The sequence below is a fragment of the Epinephelus lanceolatus genome, chromosome 2, assembly GCF_041903045.1.
Source record: "Epinephelus lanceolatus isolate andai-2023 chromosome 2, ASM4190304v1, whole genome shotgun sequence".
Taxonomy (NCBI): domain Eukaryota; kingdom Metazoa; phylum Chordata; class Actinopteri; order Perciformes; family Serranidae; genus Epinephelus; species Epinephelus lanceolatus.
Window position 1 is genome coordinate 33,257,612 of NC_135735.1, and position 23,110 is coordinate 33,280,721.

General features: G+C 41.1%; 1 protein-coding gene across 3 annotated transcripts in view; it reads left to right on the top strand.

Moving 5' to 3' along the window:
• Nucleotides 1-23,110, top strand: part of LOC117251962 (talin-2) — a 120,145-nt gene that overhangs the window by 86,634 nt on the left and 10,401 nt on the right. For all 3 annotated transcript variants that reach the window (XM_078160862.1, XM_078160872.1, XM_078160870.1), the window contains 27 exons: nt 1,966-2,079; nt 2,380-2,493; nt 2,996-3,130; nt 3,498-3,626; nt 3,769-3,871; nt 5,825-6,033; nt 7,100-7,219; nt 7,802-7,999; nt 8,208-8,347; nt 8,841-8,934; nt 9,155-9,244; nt 9,376-9,498; nt 9,614-9,757; nt 10,871-11,032; nt 11,327-11,467; nt 11,634-11,815; nt 13,273-13,405; nt 14,032-14,133; nt 14,358-14,528; nt 15,121-15,267; nt 16,835-16,936; nt 17,298-17,417; nt 17,707-17,853; nt 19,644-19,810; nt 20,754-20,937; nt 21,100-21,225; nt 22,902-23,018. In XM_078160862.1, coding sequence (XP_078016988.1) covers nt 1,966-2,079; nt 2,380-2,493; nt 2,996-3,130; nt 3,498-3,626; nt 3,769-3,871; nt 5,825-6,033; nt 7,100-7,219; nt 7,802-7,999; nt 8,208-8,347; nt 8,841-8,934; nt 9,155-9,244; nt 9,376-9,498; nt 9,614-9,757; nt 10,871-11,032; nt 11,327-11,467; nt 11,634-11,815; nt 13,273-13,405; nt 14,032-14,133; nt 14,358-14,528; nt 15,121-15,267; nt 16,835-16,936; nt 17,298-17,417; nt 17,707-17,853; nt 19,644-19,810; nt 20,754-20,937; nt 21,100-21,225; nt 22,902-23,018 — 3,714 coding nt within the window. The remainder of the gene's footprint in view (nt 1-1,965; nt 2,080-2,379; nt 2,494-2,995; nt 3,131-3,497; nt 3,627-3,768; nt 3,872-5,824; nt 6,034-7,099; nt 7,220-7,801; nt 8,000-8,207; nt 8,348-8,840; nt 8,935-9,154; nt 9,245-9,375; nt 9,499-9,613; nt 9,758-10,870; nt 11,033-11,326; nt 11,468-11,633; nt 11,816-13,272; nt 13,406-14,031; nt 14,134-14,357; nt 14,529-15,120; nt 15,268-16,834; nt 16,937-17,297; nt 17,418-17,706; nt 17,854-19,643; nt 19,811-20,753; nt 20,938-21,099; nt 21,226-22,901; nt 23,019-23,110) is intronic.

A 23,110-nucleotide genomic window follows, 5' to 3' on the forward strand; every position in this document is an offset into this window, starting at 1 on the left:
TAGGACAGTCTTTTAAATGTGACTCACAGGGAACCCCACAGGCTGACCTTATTCTTAGTAGAAAAAAGCTATTCCTGTAAGGAGAAAATCCTTACAGGATTATTAACTCTTGTTCTATATTTTCCCATGATGGAAATTTTATCCTCCTCCATTCAGTAGCTGAGACCTCTTCATACAAATGCCCAGTGATATAGTTGAAAGTTTGGACATATCCAACCCCATCTTACTTTTCGAATTGAAGGGTTGACCTCTTTATATTGGATCATTTAACATTCCAAACATAGTGCCAAAATAATAAGTCCAGTTTTTGCTAATATCTTGCTGAAGGTGCTAGTGGGATCTTTGAGCTGATAAAATAAACGTGGGGCAAGATGTTAAATTTGATGATGGATAAACGTTCTGGGACTGATGCAGGCAGGTGTCTCCATCTTTTAATATGTTCTTCATTTTTTTCCAAATTTAAGAACAATTTGTTGTAGCCATAGACAATAGAGAAGTAATAACTTTAATGCCCAAGTAAACCTAATTTGTAACATTAATCTTGGCAGGAAGAGACAACTTACTGTGGTTTATATTAATCAGCATTGGTGCTGATTTTGACAGATTAACCTTGTATCCTGAAAGATATCGTAAGTACTCTAGTGTTTTTAAAACATAAGGGAGAATTTCTTGGCCATCTGTCATATAAACCAATGTGTCGTCTGCATAGAGTGATGTTGAATGTGATGTTGCACCTATTGCAATAGGGGAAATCTGAGGATAATTTGTAATTTTTGTGCAAGTGGCTCGATAAATACATTAAAAATTAGAGGGGGCAGAGGATCCCCTTGCCGTGTGCCCCGTTCTACATCAAATAAACCTGAGAAGCCCCCACCCACACATACCTGGGCTGAAGGATTAGCATACAGTATTTGAATCATATTGATACATTTATGGCCGAACTTAAATTCCTTTAGAACCTTCCAAAGATATTGCCATTCAAGATGGCATCCTAACATAGCGGGCTAGAGGCAGGCAGGATTTTATGTGTTGCATTCAGAATGTGTAATAGCCTGTGATTACTATCAGTGGTGAGATGCCCTCTGATAAAAACCCGTTTGATCTTAGCTAATTACGTTCCCAACCCCTGTTTCAAGTCTACTGGCTAAGACTTTGGAGAATATTTTGAGGTCAGCATTAATCAGTGAGACTGAAAAATGATGGGCGTATTCCAAGGGTCCTTACCGGGTGTAGTTAGGGCTGCGTGTAGGTATCTGTTAAAAGTGCCTTTTTCAATAGTGTAGTTTAGTATTTCTAAACATACTGATCCAAAAATATCCCAAAATGCAGGTAAAGCTCCACAGGTATGCCATCGATACCTGGTGTACGGCCCTTGTTTGTAGCTTTGACTGCTTTGGCTGCTGTGGCTCCTCCACTGTAATAGGAGAGTCCAGAGTTTTGGTTTCCTCTATCAACGGTACATGCTTTACAAGATGGGTAGTCCCTTGTACTTTCAAAATTTGTTAAGATGTGCAGATGTTTGCGTATTCTACTTCATGATTATTAGTTGTGGTAATGTTAGGATTTTAGGAACACAAGGTATTAAGACCTTAAACTCAACTTGAAAATTTAAGAACCAGACTTTAATTTTGCCGTATTTACACTCAAATGCACAACAGTATGCTATTATTGATTAACTTATTCATGTCGCCTGCATTGACAGAGATGCTGTTTGCTTATCATCTTGTGGAAAGAAATTTTGGAAATATAAGGAAACACAAACCCGTGTAGAACCATTATTTTCAGTGTCCTATACCACAAACTCGAGAGGAGAATCTGTGAATATCCAAACTGAAAAGCACAAATGTGACCTCATAGGTCTTTGCTTTTAATGGACACTTGAGGACAGACTGATACAAAGACATACAGTGAGCTGCTGTTTGACCATATTTTACATGTGTTTTTATGGATTTTTATTTTCCTCAGAACGCTGCCAAGCAAGCTGCTGCTGCAGCCACACAGACCATCGCTGCTGCTCAAAATGCTGCCGCCTCCAACAAGAACACTGCTGCTCACCAGCAGCTGGTGCAGAGCTGTAAGGTGAGGATCACGGCTGACAATAGGGCGCCATTTCGTTTTCGGTTTATTCCATTATCCTCCTTTTAATTAAGATTATAAAAGGTCTACTTCACATTTTTTTTATATCCTTATCGAGCACTCTTTAACAGCTGTGTAACATCTTCGCATTGTGTGCATATAAATTGCTTAACTGATTTATAGAATAGTACAATAGAGATATTTTATACTGAGGCTTTTGGTTCAACTGTAAAGTATTTCTTTTGACTGTATGTAAGCCTGTGTATATGCATGTGCATGTGTATGTGTGATGTGTGTGTACAGGCAGTGGCAGACCACATCCCACAACTCGTCCAGGGGGTGCGTGGCAGTCAGGCCAAACCAGAGGACCTCAGTGCACAACTAGCGCTCATTATTGCCAGCCAGAACTTCTTACAGGTGTAGTACTCCCGCACACGCACACACACACACACACACACACACACACACACACACACACACACACACACACAACCTTACCATTTCTCACCTTTGCTGGAGGGGAGATTCATAAAACTTTATGTCCACTTACTCAGACTCAGAAACTTCAGTCCTACATTGGGAATCAGGCTGAACAAAGTATAAATAGTTTTCTGCCATGTGGGGATCCATTGGAAATAGGCCTGTAACCTCTTTTTGGTGTAAGCAGGCAGTTAAAGAAGCCGTGGTGTGTTGGGATTATGTGTTTAATGCCTCAGTTGCACTTTTAGAGCTGATGGAGGAGCGTGGGCTCTCAGAAATACCAACTCATAATTCAACCTTTGTTCCTTGTTGCTGTCCAGAGCAGTATTTAGTTTTCTAGGCAGTTCCTTAATGCTCTAAGGGAAAATATAATTTTTATTGAACATTTTTTAAAGGTCAAAAGTATATATTTTTTTCCCTTTTCTTTTCCACACTGCAGCCTGGTAGTAAGATGGTGACCTCGGCCAAGTCATCCGTTCCCACGGTGACGGATCAGGCTGCAGCCATGCAACTGGGTCAGTGTGCCAAGAACCTGGCCACCTGCCTGGCTGAGCTGAGGACTTCTGCACAGAAGGTAGAGCACAGACACACAGAGGCACTCACATATGTGGCAGTGCATGCAGGAAGTCACTGCATTTTACATGCAAATACAAATACAAAAACAAATCTAATTCAGACTTATATCATTGAGAAGGACCTGCTCTTTGTTAGAAATCATGGCATGGGCAAAAATAATGTTGAGTCTTAATGAGTAGAGGTTTTATTAATAATGCTTAGTCTAATTTGCAGCAAGAGTATGTTTTGTGTATAGCTATTGTTTGAGTTATTAACAACCCAAAAGTGATGACTAAATTTTTTTTAAAGGTCAGTACTTACAATGTAGTAATAACCCTTGTAACTATGTGAATGGTGTGTAACAGCAGATGTCCTTTATTTTCTAGGCTCATGAAGCCTGCGGCCCCATGGAGATTGACTCTGCGCTCACAGCCATCCAGACCCTGAGAAGTGAGCTACAAGATGCCATGCTGGCTGCTGTTAATGCCCAGCTGAAACCACTGCCTGGGGAATCAGTAAGAAATGCTGTTTGCTTCAACATGGAAATGTCACATACTGACTACTAGCAACTCATCGCCTTAAGAAGGGTCTTAAGGGTTTGCAGCCTAATATTTTTTACTTGCATATATAAAGCTGCTGGGTTTTTTTCTGCTTTAGCTGGAGAAGTGTGCTCAGGATCTGGGCAGCACCTCTAAGTCAGTGGGGTCCTCCATGGCTCAGCTGCTCACCTGTGCCGCACAAGGAAATGAGCACTACACAGGTTGGTACTGCCGACATACTGACTTCTTTAAAACCTCTGACAAGGATCAAAAGTCATGTAATTGCCTCTATCCCCTCTATCCACCCGCTTTTCAGTTTTCAAATAAACATATCTCCTGAGTCTTTAGTCATAATTTTTTAACTTTTGCTGTCAACAAACACAGTCTTAACAGCCACAATGAGCATTGACATATGTTAATAGATGATCCTTATTCTTTTACTTTCATGGTCAACTGCCTCAAACACTTTTCCTACTGTAAGTTATCAGCATCTCTTGCTTTGCAGAGCACAAATCTTCTCTCTTTTTTTACATGACTTTGAAATATTTGAACTACCTGAGATGTGATTGAATAATCTAGTTACCCAATATGCAGTGTCAAAAATCTGATAATATTTTGCCTTGATCTCACATAGTGCTCTAAATAGGCTGCTATGTATGATGCAGTTGGGTAAAACGTTAGCTATTTCTGTTCCCTTCAGTTGTAAAAATGTTTTCGAAAGACTTTTCATTACCTTTATAGTGTCATTGGTTGAAATACAGTACATTCATTTGCTTAAAGTAACCACTAAATCTGTATAATAATTACTCATCCCGTGCTGCGTTGAATTCAGGAAGACAACTTTGTTTTTCTCGTATGCCCTCACAGTTAACAAAGAATCTAAAAGTTGATAGAGCTCTTGATGAATTGAAATAGACTGTGTTTAACAACAGCAAAACTATATCAAAACATCTGTTAAAAAACTCACACAACTCATACAATATAATCCAAGTCTCACTTATCCAGTGGTATGCTCACTACTTCCTACAGAGGGACGAGTAGCGTTCCTAGAGAGGTGGCTTCATTTGAACTCTGCTTAACCCTATGGGCCCGAACGACGCGTAGTGCGTCCAAATTCACACCTGTTCTTCTCTATGGTTTTTGTGAAACAGCGGAACTGTAGCTTTCCGACAAGACCAAGCACTTGTCGGTAGTCCAATGTTTTCACAGCAAAAAAAATGATAAAGTTACACTAAAATATGTATAACAAAACTTTCATACAGCTTTTCATACACGCTCCATATTTTGGTCCGGACGGGGACTTGAACAGGCGACCCTCCGGTTCCCAACCCAAGTCCCTATGGACTGGGCTACTGCCACCCCAAATGAGCTTTAAAGGCAGTAAAAATACCCCAAAAAAGGCCTAGGGTCCATAGGGTTAAATGTATGAGCACAGGTGCGCTACTCGTTTGCTGAAATGTGTTAAATAGTAAGCTTTTAGTGAAAATACATGTGTTTGGAAGTACTGAGCATATGGCTGGATAATAAACTTGGATTATACTGCAAAAGTCCTGTCAGAGTTTGTAAATGGATGTTTTGATATACGTTGATGTTGTTAAATGTGGATACCTTTAACTGCAATTTATCACCTTTTGTATTCCTCATTCATTGTGGAGGCTGTGAGAAAAAAGTTTTCTTACCAATTCAAGGTAGCTCGTGCTGAGTAATTGACATCAATTTGTTGGTGATGTCTTCCTTTAATGTCGTCCATAGAACCTGAGAAGAAATGCCCCCATTAGCTGGAACCTGGTTTCCTTTCCTTAAGTAATCTTGTTAACTGCTACATATAAAATGGCTTCATTTCATTTGTTCTATCCCATTTAACTGATGTGTTGTAAATGAGATGTCAAATTCCTCACCAGACATTTGTTGTTGGTTCCTGCCTGTGAGGCAAACACCTTCTTGGACTAAATTACATTTTCTCTGTGTCTCTTGTTGCAACACATTTGCCAGAACAGAGGAAATACTTATTCTGCATATATGTAAATATGTCAGTCTTTAGGATTTTAATATTAGCACATGATAGTGACATTATCTTTTCATAAGATTTCATAGATGTATAAATGATCTTAGATGTCCCTGCAATATTTTCCATTCACATGTGTACTCTCTGTTACCTCTGATCCTGTGTGTAGGAATAGCAGCCAGGGAGACAGCTCAGGCCCTGAAAACACTGGCCCAGGCAGCTCGTGGTGTTGCTGCCTCCACCACAGACCCCAAGGCTGCTGCTGCCATGCTGGACTCAGCTCGGGATGTTATGGAGGGCTCGGCGCTTCTCATTCATGAGGCCAAGCAGGCACTGATTTCCCCCGGAGATGCTGAGAGTCAGCAGAGGCTTGCACAGGTGAGATGGTTCTGGATTGCTCGGGGGTTTGGAGTCTAGTCTGAATGGTTGTGCTTTTTAACATTATGAGTGACGCTCACTGCTGCAGGCTGGAAGGTGCAGTCCAGCCTTCATCTGTCTGTCAGACTACAGCACTGTAGTGTCAAAACAAAAACACTGATTCAACCATCATTCTTCAGTTTCTTTTATCTCATCTTCTCCACCCTTAAAATATTTAAATTAAGAAAATAATTCAGTGATATTTTTCTCCCATATAGTTTTATAAATGTTACATTATTGTAGTTACATCCTTGATTCATTACATATCTAATACATTATTTTAACTTGGTGCTCTTGGAGGAGTCCAATTTTGGACTTAAACAGGAAGTTGTATGAAGCTTAACATTTCATAGAGTTCGCTGAATTGTCTGCAATTTACATTGAAGTAATAGGACTTTTAAAGGTGGCTAAACACAATCTGTTTATTTGTACAAAAGTAAACATGCAAGATTGTGAATTTAAAAGGAAAGTCAGCTCTTTTACCCAACAGCACTTCTTTCTTTGCTCGGTTTATTTTGCTAAATATTTTCTTGTGGAGAAAAATCTGAGCCAGATGAGCGTCTACATCTGCTTAGGAATACATGAAAGTGAACACCTGTCAAATACAGCAAGGGACTGCTGTAATAAATCTGGTGGCACATTTATAGACCAAGTGGCTTCATTATTTATGTCTTGTCCTCTTCGTATTTTCTCCACAAGATGAGATTTTTCTAAACAGCAAAGAGAAGAACACAAATAAGGCTGTTTTTTATCTTGGAAAACAAAATGTAAATGTTTTCTCATTTGAAATTGCAGTGGGATATAAGAATGTTGTTTATTGGCCCTTCTTTGCCTTACTAAGGTCCCTGGCCTTTGAGATGTGACACGCACATACACACACATATTGTTTGATATTCATAGAAGAAAGAAGAAAAAAATGCAAAATGGTGATATGAGCTATTTTGCAAGACTGCCTTGCATTCGTTTTTTTGTTCTGCATGTTCGCCATGTGTAACCCAGTCTGCTGCGAACCTGCTGTGTGTTCCAGGTGGCCAAGGCTGTGTCTCATTCCCTGAATAACTGCGTCAACTGTCTGCCCGGCCAGAAGGATGTGGACATGGCTCTCAAAAGCATCGGGGAGGCCAGCAAGAAGCTGCTGATTGAGACTGTGAGTTCAGTCTGTGACTCACCAGACCTCTGCCAGTGGAATCAGCATCATGTGTGTCTTTAAATGCCCCTCAGCAAAAAGATTCACAAGGAATGCATCAAGATTAATAACAAATTAAAGTTGACGTAAAACTGACTGCTAAAGAGAGAGGTTTCTGGCATTATTTCACATTCTTTAGATATTTTAAAGAGCTTTGATCAACAGGGTCACAGCCTGACAGGGCGGGAATACTAACATGTTATCATTTGTATAACAAGGAAAGTGTCCTGATTTTACATTTGTTTTGCTTCTTATAGAAAAATATGAATACAGCACACAGTTTTCTGAGTACAGACACTGTCATTATTATACTCAGCACTATTGCAACCATTTCTTTGGGGCTTAAATACAGTAGTTTTTGGACTGTGACATTTGTTCTGTTTTATCTTAAATCACTGGGTGCTTATTCACAGTTTACAATAAACTGACATTGTGGTTGCTGTCACACCTACTGTGTATGTAACTGTTATGTGACAGCTTTTTCTAACTAGAGTTAAATGTCTTTCTTTCATTGTGAACTCCTTCTCTTTGTCCTCTGTTCAGATCCCTCCAGCCTCCAAGTCTTTTCAGGAGGCCCAGAGCGAGCTGAATCAAACGGCAGCAGACCTGAACCAGTCAGCAGGCGAGGTGGTCCATGCCTCCAGAGGCTCCAGCAGCCAGCTGGCAGTGGCCTCTGGAAAGTTCAGCGAAGATTTTGATGAGTTCCTGGACGCTGGTATAGAGATGGCCGGGCACACTCAGGTCAGTCTCGTTATAATGGTTTTACGAGAACATCAGAGTCTTTACAAAGCGCTCTAACAGACATAACAGCTTTTTTCATTCAGTTAAAAAAGCGGTGGAACTTTTCAGATCACGAGTTATGGCTCGGACCTGCATGTGGACAAAATTTCTGATTATTTGGAAAACAATTTTCATATGTTGATGATGTTATAATGATTTATTGTTTTAGAAAAAGGACGACCAAGTGCAGGTGATTGGTAACCTGAAGAACATCTCCATGGCTTCCAGCAAACTGCTGCTGGCAGCTAAGAGTCTGTCTGTAGACCCTGCAGCAGCTAATGCCAAGAACCTGCTGGCTGCTGCTGCAAGGTAACACAACTAATTCTATCAGTCTAAAACCATTCCCATGTTTGAACAAGTTTGTTTTAAACCACCTAGTAACTAAGCAACTTATTCAGCATACTGAACTGTGGTAATATTACCCATCAAGGCAAAGTCTGTATTGTTACGACGTCCATGTTATCAGCAAAATGCATCCAGTCATCTGCTCACAATGAAAGTCACAACTTCATTAAAGGCTTTATTGGTTCTGGCAGCTGCCAGCCTCAAAATTTTCAGACACGTTAAAAGTTATGTGAAGAATTTTCAATATTTGCCGATAAGCTGCAGAAGCTTGCGAACAAACACAAGTGTGTAAACATATACAAGGATGGATGCACAGGCTTTGTTATTAACGCACTCACACCTCCAGTAAATGTGCACACACATGTCAAAAGCTGCACACTCAAACACACTTGTTACCACACATTTTCAATAACTAGGGTGTGATTGATTGTTTTTTCTGTTCATTTGTTTGTTTCAGAGCTGTGACTGACAGCATTAACCAGCTGATCACGCTGTGCACACAGCAGGCGCCTGGCCAGAAGGAGTGTGACAACGCCCTGAGAGAGTTGGAGGTAAACAGAACTTTACAGCCTTCTGATCAAACAGGGACAGTCCACAGTCACATCAGAAGAGGACTGGTGGGAGTTTAAATCTAGGTTTATTTACCATGATCTATCTGAGTAGTACCCAAGGACATTTCTACTAATCCTCTCAATAGCCAGAGAGGATTGTGTGAGAATAAATAACCTGTGAAATACAATCTAAGACTCATACTGCTCACTCCTCTCCCAGGCTGTCAGAGGAATGCTAGACAATCCCAACGAGCCAGTCAATGACCTCTCGTACTTTGACTGCATCGAGAGTGTGATGGAGAACTCCAAGGTAGGCCCGCAAATCAAACAGCCTGGTGATCAAACACCGAGAACTCTGCACACACAGAGAGCTTAGCATCCTAAGCATTCCTCTCTTTCTTCTCTCTTTGTTCTGCTGACCTGCCCTTCTGTTCGGTCCAGGTCCTGGGAGAGTCTATGGCAGGTATTTCTCAGAACTGCAAGACTGGAGATGTGCCGGCATTTGGAGACTGTGTAGGATCAGCGTCGAAAGCCCTGTGTGGCCTCACTGAAGCTGCGGGACAGGTACAGAATGTGGAGAAACAACTCTCACAGTACAGGAGCTATTAAAATATATTGCCTTTTTGTTTGTAGTGGAAATGCTGGTGAATTCTTATGATTTTTTTAATTTTCCCCACAGGCCTCCTACCTGGTGGGTGTGTCTGATCCCAACAGTCAGGCAGGGCACCAGGGGTTGGTGGATCCTATCCAGTTTGCCAAAGCCAACCAGGCAATCCAGATGGCCTGCCAGAATCTTGTGGATCCAGACAGCAGTCCTTCCCAGGTACATGCACCTACAATGTTCTCTTTATAGCAAGCATCCAAAAACCTGTCAGTCTCCTCTACATTATGACAGGATTAGGTGTTGGATGGGTATCTTAGCTTTTCAGCAGAGATGTGTCACAGTATGATTTATGATTCAGGTCAGAGTCTTGCATGGATGAGCGTTAAACAAGTTTTATATTGCTGTGATTATTTACTGTTTTATTGCTCAGAGTACATGTACATTTTCTATCATGTTGGTCTGGTATAAACATTTCCCTGAATCCTTCCCTCATGCTGCCACATCTTTGGACATGTTACACATTTAAATGAACCCAACTTGTAATGAGAGGAAAGGTTCAAAAAGACAATGTGGTGTTTTATGATTTTACCCCGTAACAGGCAGAACAAAATTACATTTTCTTAAAGCAACAGAAGCTGACAAAGACATCTTTTCAGAGCACTCAAAACTGTAAACTATATGGAAATACTTGTTGCAGAAATGTCCAACTGTGTAGCCAGATGCCTTCACTGCATGTCTGAAAGTCCAATATTTCACTCATTATCACCTGTATTTTCTTCAACATTATTTGTGACAGACCAAGAGTTTTTTGCCCTATTATAGACCCCCCACAGCACTCTTACGTAAGCCACCTCCCAGCTTACCAGTCTGTGCCAGAAGTTTAATTCTTTTGTTTTGTTTTTTTACCTGGACCCTATTTTCCAGTGTTTTTGTGTCTAGAGAGAGAATAATGCAGACAACAAAATTGGTTCAGTATTGCGTGAGTAGGCTTTAGACAGCAGCAGCACATCAGGCTGAATTGTAACATTAATGGGCAATTGTGCACTGTCAATTTACATCCACTAAAAGTGCTTATTTTTGCGCTCGCCCAACACTGGACTGATTTCAGAAATTATTGTTCCCATTAGTCAATTAGACACAAAAACATGGCAAAATAGGGTCCATGTTGAAAACTACTGAAGATGCCCTTTAAGAAGAGGTGCATGTTAGTACCGTAGTAAATACCTTTTAGTACATGGAAATGTCTGTGGTACAACGCTGTACTTTACATTGCTATGGTTCATATAAAATCTGAGTTACATATTTAACATTGTGTTTTTTATAATGTGGCAGGTGCTCTCTGCAGCCACCATTGTCGCTAAGCACACCTCAGCACTGTGCAACGCATGCCGTCTTGCTTCCTCCAAGACAACCAACCCAGTTGCCAAGAGGCACTTTGTCCAGTCTGCCAAGGAGGTGGCCAACAGCACTGCCAACTTGGTCAAAACTATCAAGGTAGGATTTCCTTACCAGTGTTGCCAAGTGTTGGCTCTGTCCCCTAATCGGTTCACCCCAGTACAGATATGGATTTAGCCTTGACAGTAGTGTAATTGTGATTGATTTGAAATGATTTTAATGAAACATTTGTGATTCATATCAGCTCATATTTGTTCCCACAAATAATTTCTGTCAAATTTCTGTAAATGATTTGATTAACTCTTGACTCTTGGGCTAGATAACTTAATAGGCGCTGTGGTTTAATCAGAATTGTGTCATGCAGCTTCATATTCCATCTCTCTCACTGTCCAGGCTTTAGATGGTGATTTCTCGGATGAGAACAGAAACAAGTGTCGAGTTGCCACAGGTCCACTAATTGAGGCTGTGGAAAACCTGACAACATTTGCTTCTAACCCAGAGTTTGCGAGCATGCCAGCTCAAATCAGCCACGAGGTACGGCTATGTGAACATCAGTGTTTGTAGTATTCATGCAGCTATTACATGTATTATTAGATCAATGGAAGTTTTATAACAAATAGTGGCACATGCTGAAAAAAACAAGATATTGTAATACATGCAAACATTTCTGCACTCGCTGAAGTTCAAGTTTTTTCTGTAGGGCTCTGCGGCACAGGAGCCCATCCTCCACTCAGCACGCTCCATGCTTGACAGCTCCACCTACCTGCTCAAGACTGCACGCTCACTGGTTATCAACCCCAAAGACCCGCCCACCTGGTCTGTTCTGGCCGGTCACTCTCGCACCGTGTCAGACTCCATCAAGAGTCTCATCACGGCCATCAGGTTAGTGAGCTAAAATGTAGTCAGTTGTAAAAAAAAAAAAAGGGGTGCCAAATACAGTATCTGAGGGTCAACCTTTAAAGGAATGGTTCAACATTTTTGGAAACTAGCTTGTATGAGAAAATTGATACCACTCTTATATCAGTACAGTAAATATGAAGTTACCACCAGCCGACGGTTAGCTTAGCTTAGCAGTAGAAACAGTAGAAAACCGCTAGCTTGACTCTATCCAAGGTAACAAAATCCACCTTCCGGCACCTCTTTAGCTCATTAATTAATGCGCTATTATATCTTGTTTATTTAATCTTTTACAGGTAGTTATGTAAAAGGCCATTTTTTGGCCCAGAGCAGTGGCTTTGTAGAGTCTTGTCGTTGCCATGAGGCTGCCAAGCAACCAAGGGAAACTCCAGGAAGTTACCTGAACATCATAATTTTGATCCTTTACCCCATCCTCACACCACTGTACTCTGTTTCCCTGCAGTTATGTAGTTATTTCTGGATACACAAAGGGGATTATGGGAGGTGAAAATTGTAATTAAGTTTTGATTCATTCCAGTGTTCATTCATTGCTCTATAAGACATCTCTGAGACTAATGCAGTGTCCTTGAGAAAGGATGCCCAAATACTGTACCATGGCGTGACAAATGCTTGTTCTTTTACCTCCACAGCTTAAATTTTTAATCTCCTCTTTCATAGCTTTTGTACCTGACCTTGATCAGAACAAAACTGATGCCCATGAGAGACTAATTTCCAGTGTCAAACACGCTGAATTTTAAGGTTCCTGCTCGGCTCAGAACATCTGCACGTTAGCATTCCCACGCAGCCAGCTTAGCATCTTGAATTCTGATGTCCTTATCACAGTCTTCCTTTTCAGACTGCGAATTGTGTGCTGAGAGTTTGTCCTGAGCCTTTTTAATAGCATCTACTGATACACTGCGGTGCCAAATAAGAATGCACTCCGTCCCTTGAAAGCCGTCCTCATAGCTTTGTTAGTCTCATTAAACACATGGATGAGGTTGTATTTTAGTTTCACTTTCAGTGTGCTGCCGTGCATGAAAATGGATGTTTAACTTAACTTATTCTGCCCATGTGGCCCGAGCCCCAGACCACTCACAGGCTTCAAAGCTAATTTGGCTGCCCAGCTTGATCTCCCTGTATGGTGACGAGACCCTACAGGCCACATTTCAGCTGTGTGACCAGAGCAGCAATGAGATGAGGGAGCCAGTGGAGAAGATGTTAAAGAGACATCCTGGAACCTGTCTGTGTTTTAATAAGTGTTAGATGTGTTAACATTTGCGCTTCTGTCTTCCAATATATTGCTTCTTCCTTTCTTTCTTGCACTCCCTGTCCCATTTTTTCCCCATATACATCATAATTTAACTTTTTTTTCTTATTTCTGTTTCCAACCATTTTTATTGCTTTCTTTCCCTCTTCCTTTCCTGTCCCCATTTTGTTCTCAGGGACAAGGCCCCAGGCCAGCGGGAGTGCGACTCGTCAATTGATAACATCAACAAATGTATCCGGGACATTGAGCAGGCCTCTCTGGCAGCAGTCAGCCAGAACTTACCCAGCAGGGATGAAATCTCACTGGAGGTAAGCAACCATCAGAAAATAACTTGACACTTTCCACAGACAACTACCGTTATCTTTCTGTTTGCATTTGTCTGTATCTGTATGTCCTTGTCTGCTTGTTTATCTCCATCGTGTCCTTTTTATTTTTCTTTCCCCCTGTCAGTTTTACAGTTTCTCTGCTTTCTTTTTCTAGTCCTCGTGTTGCTTTTTGTCTCTCTCTCTGTTAAATTATGGATCTATTATTGTGGTTTTAATTAGGTTTCTGTCCGTTCTAGGTCACCAATAGCTCATTAGACAGAAATCAGGGTTTTAATGTTGGTTTAAAATCTTCTGCAGTGAAAACCAGCATTTTTATTCCTCCTTCTGGCAGCAGACCCATATTCCACTGCATCTGTATGCCCCCCTACCTGAGATTGACATATTTTAATGCAGAACTGGTCACAGAGCAGCTTTTGGCACTTGCACCACTTTAGTTGCATTATAACGAGTTCAGGCTCACATATCAGAAGCTAGAGTAGCTCTGGGCAAACCTCTCCCTGTTTAGTTCCCTGCCTGGTGCTTTTTAGCAGCTGACTAATTTGAGTGTACCTCTGTCTCACATAAAAAGCAAGACAAAAAACCAATTTCTTTTTATTTCCTCTCTTTAGGCACTACAAGAGCAGCTGACGTCCACTGTGCAGGAAATTGGCCACTTAATTGACCCCGTTTCCACCGCTGCCAGAGGCGAAGCTTCCCAACTAGGACATAAGGTATATAGGGCAGGGAGTTAATTACTTGACTTATACACTGTAGCTGTGGAGCAACACATTAATACTTTTTAATGAGCAGGACTATTTCATGTTTGTACATGTAAGGAGTGGGTTGTCTGGACAAAGTTAGATTTGTGATAAATATATAAATAAATGATCATTGATGGTCACTGACATACTGTAATTCTTCTCATCTCATGAAAAACTTGAATCCTTTGCCTCAGGTGACCCAGTTGGCCCGTTACTTTGAACCGCTGATCAAGGCCTCTGTGGGCGTGGCATCCAAGCTGATGGACCACCAGCAACAGATGACTTTTCTGGACCAAACTAAGACCCTGGCTGAGTCTGCCCTGCAGATGCTCTATGCTGCCAAGGAGGGTGGAGGAAACCCAAAGGTAAAACCGTCATGCTCCGTCTTATATGTTGCTGCTCCACCCCTGGGAGGATTGTCTGGACAGTCTTACTTAATCACAATCAGGTTTATTGCAAAGTAGGTTTTAGCATACAGGGGATTCAGTGGTGAAATGTAGCCAAGTACATTTGCTTAAGTACCATACTTAATTGCAAATTAGAGCTACTTGTATTTTTACTTTAATTTTCTCTTTTTATTTCACTTTATTCTAACCCACAACATCTTAAAGGGAAATGCACTTTTTCATCACTGTATTTATCTGACTGAAACTTTACAAATAAGGATTTTTGCGTACAAAACATACGGAGTAAAATAATAAAATGACTACCCAATAGTGTATACAAATTTTTCTGACTTACTTACATACTTCTGACTTAATTACATACTTTTACTGAGGTATTTTTTTTTTCAGTGCAGGACTTCTACTTGTCTTTTTACAGTGTATATTAGTACTTTTATGTAGGTAAAGGATCTGAATGCTTTTTCCTGCTGAAGGATTTTGCCTTGGTGTTTTGGTGGATAATAATCCTACTAATATCTTATAATCACTTGTGTCTCGTTATCACACCTCACAGGCATCCCATACCCATGATGCCATAGCAGAGGCAGCCCAGCTCATGAAGGAGGCGGTCGACGATATCATGGTGACACTGAACGAGGCTGCCAGTGAAGTGGGAATGGTGGGAGGAATGGTGGAGTCCATCGCAGAGGCCATGGCCAAGGTGAGTGCTGCTCCAAGTTTTTAATACCAAGTTTATGATTGGTGAAATCGATTCACACTGTTTGGTTCTTTCATAAGATTTAAGAGCAGCTACAGGCAGTAATGTCCTCCTCCCACTTGTCCAGTGGCAAAAGACTAAGCAGCAAATCCCAGACATCCTTTTCTGGTTTTCCTTTTCCACTTCTCGCTGCAGCAATTACTGAAATGAAGTGAGGACAAAGTTGCGGCTGCCTGCGGCTACGCATCACATTACCATTTCATCATAATCTGTATGAGTTGGCAAAATTGCTTAGCGGAAAACATCTTGTTTTGGCAAGGGCTGTGATGTAAAGAGCCAAAATACTGTCGAGAAAACAAGTGGAATAAATCTGTTAGAAGTTGATAGTGAGCGCAGAGGAATTGATTTGACAGATTTCCTTTTTTTTTCCTCATTTTTTTTACTCAGGATTTCCTGTTCCTGTGTGTAATGTCTTGAATAAAACCTCAGTGTTTCCTAGGCACCTTAAAAAGTCACTCATTAGCATACTAATAAAAATCACAAGCCATCAAACCAGAAGGAAATTGACTGTCAACACAGCCACCCTCAGCCGGTGTTAGGCCTCTGGACCATCTTTCCAATTAACAGTCAGACTATTGGCAAACACATAAGGTGTGAAGCAAGAAGCAGCCTTTTATCTCAGGTACAGGCAGAATAGCATCAACTAATTAAATCCCTCCTCGCCTCTCTGAGTGAGACTTATCGCAGGGGTGAAGAAGTGTCTCAGGTGTGGGTCACCGGAGGGAACAGCATCTCTGCGTCACCTTTCTGTGGCACGCCATGAATAATTAATGAAAGCAGATCATTTTGGATCTGTGTGTGTGTGTGTGTGTGTGTGTGTGTGTGTGTGTGTGTGTGTGTGTGTTCTGTCCACTTGTCACTCAGCGTGTGCATGTCAGGAGTTGATTTAAAGGAGATAATCCATCAACATAATGGTCAGTCTCTGCAGAGGTGATTTAAAGGAACTTTAGCCACTGAGTCAAGACCTTGATTTGAAGGTGTTACCTCATGTGGCGGGCTAAGCTAACACATCATGTATTTGTGATATTGTAGACTGATTTTGGTGCCAGCCTGCTTTTCCCCATATGGCGTCACTTCTCTCGTCTCCTCAGCTTTGCCACGACTCTGTGTGATATCTAATTTAGCAGAAATGCTAGAAAAGTAATGTATGCACTGCAAGCTGGTGATCAACTGGTTTTGTAGTTGATGCTATTTGAAAGCTGTAATTACAGAGTGGATCTGGCGGATAATTTATAATGAGTGTTTATCATTCATTCCAAGTGTTTATCTGAATGTAAAATTGCATTAATGTTGGTTTGCAGATGAACTGATGCCTGCACACCTGGCAGAATTATTCTAATTGAAGGGTAGATTAGGTTGAATATGACGCTGTGGTTTAAGAGCTGAATGATTGATTGTCTTCATGTTTGGAGATGTTTGTACCTTTTGTGAAGGACAAACCAATCATGCGTACAGTGAAAATTGCAGTGCCATTTTAATCATGTGTGTGTGTCTTTGTTTCCTTCCTTAGCTGGATGAAGGTACACCGCCTGAACCTGAGGGCTCATTTGTGGATTACCAGACCAGTATGGTGAAACACTCCAAGGCGATTGCTGTCACTGCTCAGGAAATGGTAAGCTCTGAAAATAGTTGTTTACGTCATGACATTTTGGGAATGTGACCACGACTTGTGATTATATTTTTGCTGATTAGATAGAACAACTTTTGAAATGAGATGCTTTCAGAATTGTCAATAATAAAAAAAAGTAAGTAAGTAACCTTACAGCTGTAGGTGGAATTTTGTTCCTTACTTCCTGTTTTGTTGAGAATGTATTATGCTTATAATGTCGTTATAAGGAACACACTTAGCATTTTATAATAAAGCACATTCTTATTGCACAGGCAGCTGCAATGTGTACACTTCATTAAAAGCAAAGTGGAGTAAATTGTGTGTCTGAGTTTGGACTGACAGTCTGTGTGTGTTTATCCCTCAGATGACCAAATCAGTGACATGTCCAGATGAGCTGGGAGGCCTGGCCTCTCAGGTCACCGGGGACTACAGCCAGCTGGCCGTTCAGGGACGACTGGCTGCTCACACAGCTGAGCCAGAGGAGGTGAGGATGGCCTGGGTGTCACCCAAAGACAAATTGTCTACCCCATTATACAGCTCTGCTACATCAGTGTGGCAGATTTATCTCTTTAACACTTATTGCTGCATACGTGTAAATAAAAGGCGTGTGAATAATTAGCACATAGGAAATATGTTATCGTCGAGCTGTATAACCATTTATAGTACACTATTTTATTTCTGTTTCAGTTGTCTCATATAAACTGGATTTTGAATTTTTGCACGAGGAGTAGTGCTCAGTAAATTTGTATTGTGCTGTGTGCTCTGTTATCCAGATCGGTTTCCAGATCAAGACTCGAGTGCAGGAGCTCGGACATGGCTGTATCTTCCTCGTCCAGAAGGCAGGAGCTCTGCAGATCACTCCCTCTGACGGCTTCACCAAACGAGAGCTCATTGAATGTGCCCGCGCAGTCACAGAGAAGGTATGATCCTGCCATTAAAACATCTGGTTTAAGTTGTGTTCAGGGTGTGTGCAGATCCTTAAGAAGTCTTAAAATGTCAAATGTTAAATTCAGTTTTATGAATATCAGGGGTTAAAAGTCATTAAATGGACTTTGATTTTAATTTGTGAGGTTTTATTACCTCGAACATTTGATTTGCCAAAATAATTTGGTCAAAGGTTATCTTGAAAAGATCTTAAAAAGTACTGTAGCAAATTGAGGAGCCAGACACCTGTGGACACCCTGTTGTTGTTGGTTTCGAGAAAATGTACATAGTTCTGCCAATTAATGTCTATTTATGTATTTTTGTCCTATATTGATTATCTAAACTGCTTTTATGTCTTCATTTCGTAATTATGTTAATACCAAATCACTTAGAGAGATTTTCCTGCTCAGTCTGGTGTGATCTGCACCAAACTATCGCTGTATAATGTTGTTCTTTACTGGATTAGCAAAGCATTATTTTGTAGCTACATAGTTTTACACCAAGTGATTTTGCTCTTATGAAATTGTTACGACAGGCTTGAAATCCGCAGCATAAGGAGAGACGCAACACTGGGTTAGATGTAACAGAAAAACATTTATTTACAGAAAAAGATCAAATAAGAGAACAAACAAAAAACATTGTGTCATGCTTGAGAGAGTCACAGAGCGTGGGCAGAGTAAGGAGCCATTTATATACCTCCAGCCCACACCTTCACACAGGTGCCCTCAGTCACTCATCTGTCATCAGTGAGTCAATCAGTGAGCAGCACCTAGAACACATAGAGCAGACACACACGTAAGCAAAACAGCAACAGGATACAGCATGTCATGTAACAGTGTCAACAAAATAAGAGGGTTGGTGCTGTGATTTATTTTATCATATGCCTCCTGAGTTAGAGCATTTTGGAAGAAACCATTAACCTCTGGCTTTAGCCTCAGAGGCTGCCTGTTTAACTCACAGTCCCTGGCAAAACACATTACCCTGCAGACTGTTTTAATAATTCATGCTTTAGTATTGCACTGGTCATATCCAAACAGTCCAGCATTATTGTACACATCTGGCTGGTGAATGCAAACAGATTCCTCTAGAGGTATTAGTAGTGGGGAATCCCCTGAATGTTGCTGTCATGCAGTACTCTCAAATTAAGACCTTTTTTTTTATTATAAAGCAAGAGTTTATTCTTCTGTTAATGACAAGAAAACAACATGTCATGCTTGTTCTTTTGCTAAGCTATCATTTCTAATATGCAAGAACTCAAGTCATTTTTATTCTTTAGCAGCAAGAGTCGGGAAACATCAGTTAATCAATTTCTACTGCCACTCAGGCATCTGTGAGGAAAACAAATGGAGTCGAAACCAGTTTGACACGTACTCATTTCACTGAGTGAGTGATGCTGTGCATTGCTCTGCGCTGACATGGTGTTTTGCTGTCACAGCAGATTTTTAAATCCTCTTGCGACTAACGGTTTGGGCTTCTCTGTTGAATGCATTATTTATCACGTTCCAAGGAGATGCATACAATGCAGAATGGAAGTGTTTGTCAGAATCTATAGCAGTGTGTTGCTTTTTTCTGCCCAGTTTTGACCAGTAAAAATGTATTCAACTCCAACTGACCAAAACACAGTGATGCTTCTGTATAGAAACTAACCAGAAATAGATAAAATACACCCATCCTGTTGCTTTTCAAACAGTTCAAGTACATCAAATGCACGTTCTGCCTCAGGTCAAGATGTCTGCACATCCTCACCTGTGTGATTATAGGGCGTTATGTTTGTGTGTGTCCTCAGGTGTCCTTGGTGCTCTCCGCCCTCCAGGCAGGCAACAAAGGCACTCAGGCCTGCATCACAGCAGCAAGCGCAGTGTCTGGCATCATCGCCGATCTCGACACCACCATCATGTTTGCCTCCGCCGGCACACTCAATGCAGAGAATGACGAGTCCTTTGCCGACCACAGGTTAGAGCTGGAAATATGCCCGATTGTGTCAGCATACAAATACAACTGCGCGGGACATCACTAATTCAACAAGCACAAAACATGACTGGAGTCTGAGATTTGCCCTGTGGTTATCTTTCATCTGAAACTGACACAATGACATATTAGCTGGTGAACAGGGGGCAGGAAGTCTCTGGAGTTGGAAACTACAAATTACCCTGAGGGTTTGAAAGATAGAGGAAGTGTCGCATCTCTTAACTCTTCTTGCTCTTAGACTAAAGACTCCACTCAGACGCAGGATTCCCATGGTGTGAAATTTAAAAAAAGGATTAAATAATTGTGGTTACCCTCTGTGAAATCCCACATTGTCGCACAAATGTTAAGTAACATTGTCCATAATCTACTGTCTGACTCGTATTAAAGTTCTTTTTTGAATAATGTAGGTCAAAGAGAGACATATCTAATGATCCAAGAAAAGACTTGGTGCATTACATGCCGCTATGACCAAGAATTATTAACCCAGATCCTTACAGATAATTGTTAGTGAAATTGTACTGTACCTCACAGAAGAATCATGAAAGCAAAAATGTAGAGAAGCCCTGCCGGGCGAGGATGAAAGGGAATGGATTCACTTTTTATCTCAGATTATGTCATGCAGCCCACTTAAAAATCAAGACGAAGTTTTGCAGCAGTTTCCTACAATTTCCCTTGTCAGTTTTAAAGAAATAACAGACTTGACTCATGTCATGATCTCACCTATGCAGCTTTGATGTACAAATGTCTTTGACATAAAAAGAGATGTGCACCAGTGTGCATCTGCATTTGGCGACTGATTCACACACATTTACATTTTTATTTCATCTGGATTGCGATGCCAAGATCAAGTGCTTCATTCATTGAAAGATTATCCACCACTTTTGTCCTCCTCTCTTCCTTCCCTTTCTGCGTCCTCATCTCCTCCCAGGGAAAACATTTTGAAGACGGCCAAAGCTTTGGTGGAGGACACAAAGATGCTGGTGTCCGGTGCGGCTTCCGGTCAGGACAAGTTGGCTCAGGCCGCCCAGTCTTCTGCCAAAACCATTACCCAGCTCACAGATGTGGTAAAACTGGGAGCTGCCAGTATTGGCTCGGACGACCCCGAGACGCAGGTTAGTTGGTCTTGTTTTTCTCTCCCTCAGTTTTCTGTTTGTCATTTATTCAGTGTGCCTGTTATCAGAGATATGGAAGAATGAGCTGTAAATGGCATTTTTTTCTCTCTTTCCAGGCTGAGTCAAAATAAATTGGTGTCTATCTGTGTGTCCTTTCTCTAGGTGGTTCTGATAAATGCTGTCAAAGATGTGGCCAAGGCGCTGGCTGAGCTCATTAGTGCCACCAAGTGTGCCTCTGGCAAGGCAGCAGATGATCCATCCATGTACCAGCTGAAGAGTGCTGCCAAGGTGAGGGAGCAGGGAGTCTGCAAGTCCTGAAACTATGTCATCTAATTTGAAGGCCTCCAGTGGGCTTGGGTACAGTTAAATATGGTGCCTGTGACGTCTTCACGTTTAGAAATCTGACACTAGCATAATCAGCTATGCTAGTTTGTTTTCTGATCTGCAACAATTGCTGTTATTTTCGTTTTTTTACACTTCTCGTGCATCTGATATAAAAAAGATCTATTAAAACTCTCACATTCTGCATGTATGCATAGCGGACATCCTCCTCTTCCTCAGGCAGGGCCATTAATCAGCCCCAGCACCTCTCCTGTCACCATGAGAACTGTTCACCAAACACTGTCTCACTAATGTAAATAGCCAGGAAACTGATGTTCTGGATAACAGGAAACTGGGATATTTTTGTCCAGGATAACTGAATCCTTGGCTTCAACACATACAGTATGTAGTGTAAATTTTCAAAGCCTCTTAATCCACCAATGACACTGCTGACTGTTCATTATCACCTCAAGCTGTGAAGTCAAAAAAAAAAGTCAGTTTCACAGTCTGTGGCAGCTCAGTGTGTCAGGGAGTCATGGAGATGATAACAACATGCCTCACATGTATTTTAGGACCTGAGAAGAAAAAGAAATCTTGTAAATCATTTGTAAGATTTTTACTTCAGGTCTTGAGGGCTAGGGGCTTTCTCTGCATAGGTGCTGTGCGCCCCCATCTGAAAGGTTGAGGAAATACACCCTCATAGTCCTGGGCACAATGCTCGAATCACAGAACAAAACACGAGGGACTTATATCCATAATCATATATAAATATGCTAAGTATGCTTAAAATGTAAGACATATTTAGTGGGAGTCACAGTGGGACATGTGTAGTGTAAGTTGTGTAATCCATGACTTAATGGAGCGATATGTTATTGCCTCTGTTTGTGTTTGTATTTCTTATATTCTCTCATTATTTATAGCCTCAGTATTACAGGTATTCAATATTTTTTCCACTGAATCAAAATGGATTTAATTATACCTAAATCATCTACACTGATGCACATAATTTGGTTGCATTTGTGACGATCGTTAATCATACTCCAGAGCTCCATCCTTATTGCTGTACAATGCCAGCATGAATGAAGGACTGTTTGGGGTTGGACAGAGGGTAATGATGTTATTTTATCATGCCGTGATAGAGAGTATATTAGGTTACAGAGTTTCAACTTGGTTTTATCAGTTAAGTTAAAGTCACAAAGAAACAGACTGGTCCACACAGCAGTGAAAGTGATGGAGCTGAGGGAGCATCGCCTCCTCCAAATACTCTTTGAAATGACTATAGTTTAACAGGTTAGGAAAATTATTTCAGACCCCTCCTGTGACTTGTATTCAGAATATGAGCTCCTCCCATCAGGTGGACGCTGCAGGGTTTCTGTTAAATACAGGAGGAGATACCTGACATGGTATAAAACTCTTTCATCCCTCTGTTAGTGAATCTCCTAAACTCAGGACATAAGGAGGGTGTGAAATTACAGGCGGTGTTGCACGTATTTGAATGCACTTTATGTTTCCCCTTGTGTGTGCCATACACTTATATCTATATTGCAATATGTATTTTTATGTGTCAGCTTTTATGGTCAAGACAAATTTCCCTTAGGACAAATAAAGTAATCTTAATTTTTTCTTTTATGTTTTTCTTTCAGGTGATGGTAACCAACGTAACGTCCCTGCTGAAGACGGTTAAGGCTGTAGAGGACGAGGCCACTCGGGGCACCAGAGCACTGGAGGCCACAATCGAGTGTATCAAACAGGAACTGGCGGTGAGGACGGGTGTAGGGCACGTGCATGTTTGATAACAGTAACGCAGTATCACTAGTATTACAAGGATTACATATGACTGATATACACTGAA